Source organism: Nannospalax galili, unplaced genomic scaffold (genome assembly GCF_000622305.1).
Source record: "Nannospalax galili isolate Female #2095 unplaced genomic scaffold, S.galili_v1.0 scaffold5065, whole genome shotgun sequence".
NCBI lineage: Eukaryota > Metazoa > Chordata > Mammalia > Rodentia > Spalacidae > Nannospalax > Nannospalax galili.
The window spans coordinates 12,739-16,672 of record NW_008353156.1 but is presented as its reverse complement, the minus strand read 5'-3'; the positions used below and the strand labels follow the sequence as shown (position 1 = coordinate 16,672).

Sequence of the window (3,934 nt, the reverse complement as noted above, 5' to 3'; positions counted from 1 at the left end):
TAAGCATTATCTGTAAGCACGCTGTGACAAGAACTGAAGCTATTTCTAGGCAGCACCCACTTTCTTCTTGTTGGTGAGATTCCCAGAGGTCATCCTTAGGTAATGATCAACCAGATCATGGTTTGACCACAAACATACTTCTTACCCATCCCCAATCTTTCTCCAATTCTTCCCAGTGTGAGTTCACCACTACTTTTTACTACTTGGTCAGCTAGAGTGAGAGGCCAAGGGAGGTCTCTTGGGGACCCTCAGAATCAGGCTTCTGTCTAGATTCTGGTAACAGTATCAAGGGACTATATATATTGTGCGTGTGTGTACACATATGTGTAGATTATTTTTTAAAACAGAAGTTCAGCATCATGCCAATCTTATGTACCCATGGAGAAAACCATGGAAAAAAATAGTATCATTTCACAATAATATTTTGCAACTAAAAAAAAGAGAAAGAAAATACAAGCTTTAAGATGAGTTTTGATGTGGCTAAAGAAAAGCAGACAGGACTTAGCAATATTTCTAAATGCCAAAGGGAAAAGCCTGGCCAAAGGAAGGGGAGAGAACCAGTCTGAAGCAGACGCAGCTGACACGCATGGCAGAGGCACTACAATCTGAGAAATGCACATCAGGACACTCAAAAAGCTGTAGACTGTCTTGTGAGCATCTGAAGAAAAGTTTAAAATAATTAAAAATATAAATGAATTTATATTTAGATCTTAGTAACATTACAGCTAAACAAATTAACAGATGGTTGAGAAGATTTGAAATACTAAAATCTTACTCTGTCAGTTCTTTTTCAAATTCACTGTTTTTCTTCTGTTCTTCATCCAAAGTATATTCCAGAGATTGATTCAATTCAGTAAGCTTCTTCAGCTTTTCCTTCTCCTCTTCAGACTTGGAAAACAATTTTTAAAGAAAAATAATTATTTTTATTTTATTAAAAAAGATATTTACGACAGGCGTGGTGGTGCATGCCTTTAATTCTAGCACTAGGGAGGTAGAGGCAGGCGGATCTCTTGTGAGTTCTAGGCCAGCCTGGTCTACATAGAGAGTTCCAGGACAGCTGGGGCTACATGGAGAACCCGTTTCAAAAAGACCAAAAAAAAAAAAAAAAAAAAAAAGAGAGATATATACTGTGTGTGTGTGTGTGTGTGTGTGTGTGTGTGTGTGTAATGTGGTGGTCAGAGGACAACTTTCCAGAGTTGATTCTCTCCTGCCATGTGGGTCCTGGGGATTGAACTCAGGTAGTCTGGTTTAGCAGCAGGTGCCTTTACTAACTGAGACATCTCGATGGCCCCCCAAAACAACTTTTAAGAATCTAGAGTCCAAGTCTATCTTAAAAAACACTTTAATTTAATGTGTTTGAGTGTTATGGCTGCATGCATGTAAGTGCACCGGTGTCATGCAACGCCCACAGGAGACAGAAGAGTGAAGTCTGATCCCCTGGAGTTAAGGATGGTTGTTAGCTGCCATGTGGGCACTGGGATTTGAACCCAGGTCTTCTGCAAGAGCAGCCAATGTTTTTAACTGTTGAGTCATTTCTCCAGCCCCAAAGTCTTCTTGTATTTTTTAATACTATTTTTTAGGAGTTCATGTATAATGTGTTTATACAGGTTTATAAATCTGATGTGAACATGAACTGCAATGGTTCATTTTGATTGTCACTTGATTGGATCCTAGGAGACTAGTGAAACATACCTCTGTGTTGATCTGTAATGAATTTCCAGAGACAATTAGATTATTAGAGTTCTGACTTAATCAATGGACTAATCCCTTGATGGATTCAAAAGATGATGGCAACACTAGGTGGTGGTGAAAGGGAGGTGGCACAGCCTGGCTAGAGGAAGTAGGTCCCTGGAGGGGTGTCCCAGGGGGCTCTGTCTTGCCATGGTCTGTTCTTGCATGCCTTCTCTCAGGGATGAAGACTTTTTTTTTTTCTAAGCACTTGCTCCTACTGCCATGATCTTCTTATAGAAACATGGGGTCAAGAGACCATGGACTATACTCTGAAACTATTACCAAAGAGGAATTTCTCTCTTTGTGCCAGGCATTTGGTCACAGCAGTGATGAAATGACACAAGGACAGACTTAAAATGATGACTTTTTAAGCAGCTCAAACTAAGTTATACTTTCATTACTATCCTTTCTGGAATTCAAAAGCCAATTTAAGAAAATTTATTTATTTTTGTTTTTTTTAGACATGGTCTAGGTCTCCCTGTAACCCCCGCTGTCCTGAAATATGTAGACCAGGCTGGCCTCAAACTCACAGAGATCCACCTACCTCTGTCTCCCAAGTGCTGGGATAAAAGGCATGTGCCACCACTCCCAGCAAATTATTTTTTATTTTATGTGTTTGAGTGTTTTGCCTGCATGTATCTAAGAGCACCTCATACATGCAGTACCCATGAAAGTCACAAGATGTCCTTGGAACTGGAGTTATGGATGGTTGTTAGCTGTCATGTGGGTACTGGGAACCGAACCTGGGTCCTCTGCAAGAGCAGCCAGTGTTCTTAACTGCTGAGTCATCTCTCTAGCCCTTAACTAATAAATTAATTTTTATTATATGGCCAGTGCTTTTTAAATAAAAGTTTTTGCACATAAACATATATGCTATGAGAACTTGAGGAAGTGTTAGGCCATTGTCTGGATCAGCTAAAAGTTGTCTTCTGGTAATTTTTTAGCACTTATTTACTTACAAATATTTGTGTGTGTGTGTGTGTGTGTGTGTGTGTGTTTGCTCATTCTCTCCTTCCACCAAGGTTGTCCTCTTCTACTACGTAGGCTCTGGGAACAGTGGCAAACATACATCACAATGCTCAGCTTCTTATGAAACTTTTGAGTTATAGCATAGACTTCAAGATATGGCATATTCTTAACTCATTCTTTTCTTAGGACTCTACAGAAAATTCCTCATCACTTTTAAATAAGCTTAATAGGTTTTGAGCGCTTCTTTAAAATTTTCAGGGGACCAAACAGATGGCTCAGTATCTGCTTGCTGCTAAGCCTGATGTACTGAGTGGGATCCTTGTGATGCACGTGGTGGGAGAAGACAACTAACTCCATAAGTAAATCTCTGACTTCCAAGCTTGTGCCATGGCATGCACATCCCTCCTCACTCCCCAATAAACAAATAAGATATAATGAAAAGTTTGTGATCCTAATGCATCCATTCCTGTGTGGCTCCAATGTAATGGGGTGCCTTCTGACAGTCTCATCCACAGACAACTCCTCATTACCACATCATCATGTTATGACAAATGTGTTAATAAAATAGCATAACATAAATAAAATCTAAACAAAACCCACTTTTCAATATTTCTTTGGCCACAGGAAAGACTAGTCAACATAAATATTCTAGATTCCCTGGTAGGCATGTCTCCATATTGGAACTCCATGAACAGAGCTTTGTTGACTTCAACCAGGAGTGGAGTCCATGAGCACACTGCTCTGACTTAGTATTCACAGTGCTATCCTGGGATCTTGATTCCAAGAAGGAAAGCCTGAGAGGCAGCCGACATCTGCTCTGCCTGGTAACAGTAACACATTTCCCATGGTGTCAGGTCTTAGAAAGGCTGATGTACCCAGGAGGATGGGAAAACCTAGACTTTGAATTCACAGTGCCTAGAGCACTATTTCACTCTGTGAGGTCCTGTTGGAGCAAGCAGACATTTCTATGTTTCCAGTTTTCTTTTTTTAAAATCCCAACTGGGGACTGTACTCTTTTACAGAAAGATGCTTGTATAATGACTTCCATTCTTGATGAAGAATACAAATTATAAGAAATTCAGTCTCAAACCTCAATGAAAGGTTTAGATTACTAGAAAAACTCAGAATTTTAGATTAAATAACTTAAATTTCTTGTAATTTAAAACTTATTATAAAATATTAGCAGGGCAATATTGTCCAAAGTCCAGAGCAACATTACCTATATTCACCAAAA

The 3,934-nt window shown here is 39.4% G+C and overlaps 1 protein-coding gene across 1 annotated transcript in view; it reads right to left on the bottom strand.

The window, feature by feature from the left end:
* The window catches only part of LOC103747879 (ankyrin repeat domain-containing protein 26-like), a gene marked incomplete at its 5' end in the record, with an annotated part of 18,433 nt that overhangs the window by 4,122 nt on the left and 10,377 nt on the right, over window positions 1-3,934 (bottom strand). Inside the window, 1 exon segment of the mRNA XM_017802547.1 lies at window positions 765-888. Within this exon segment, the coding sequence (XP_017658036.1) occupies window positions 765-888 (124 nt within the window).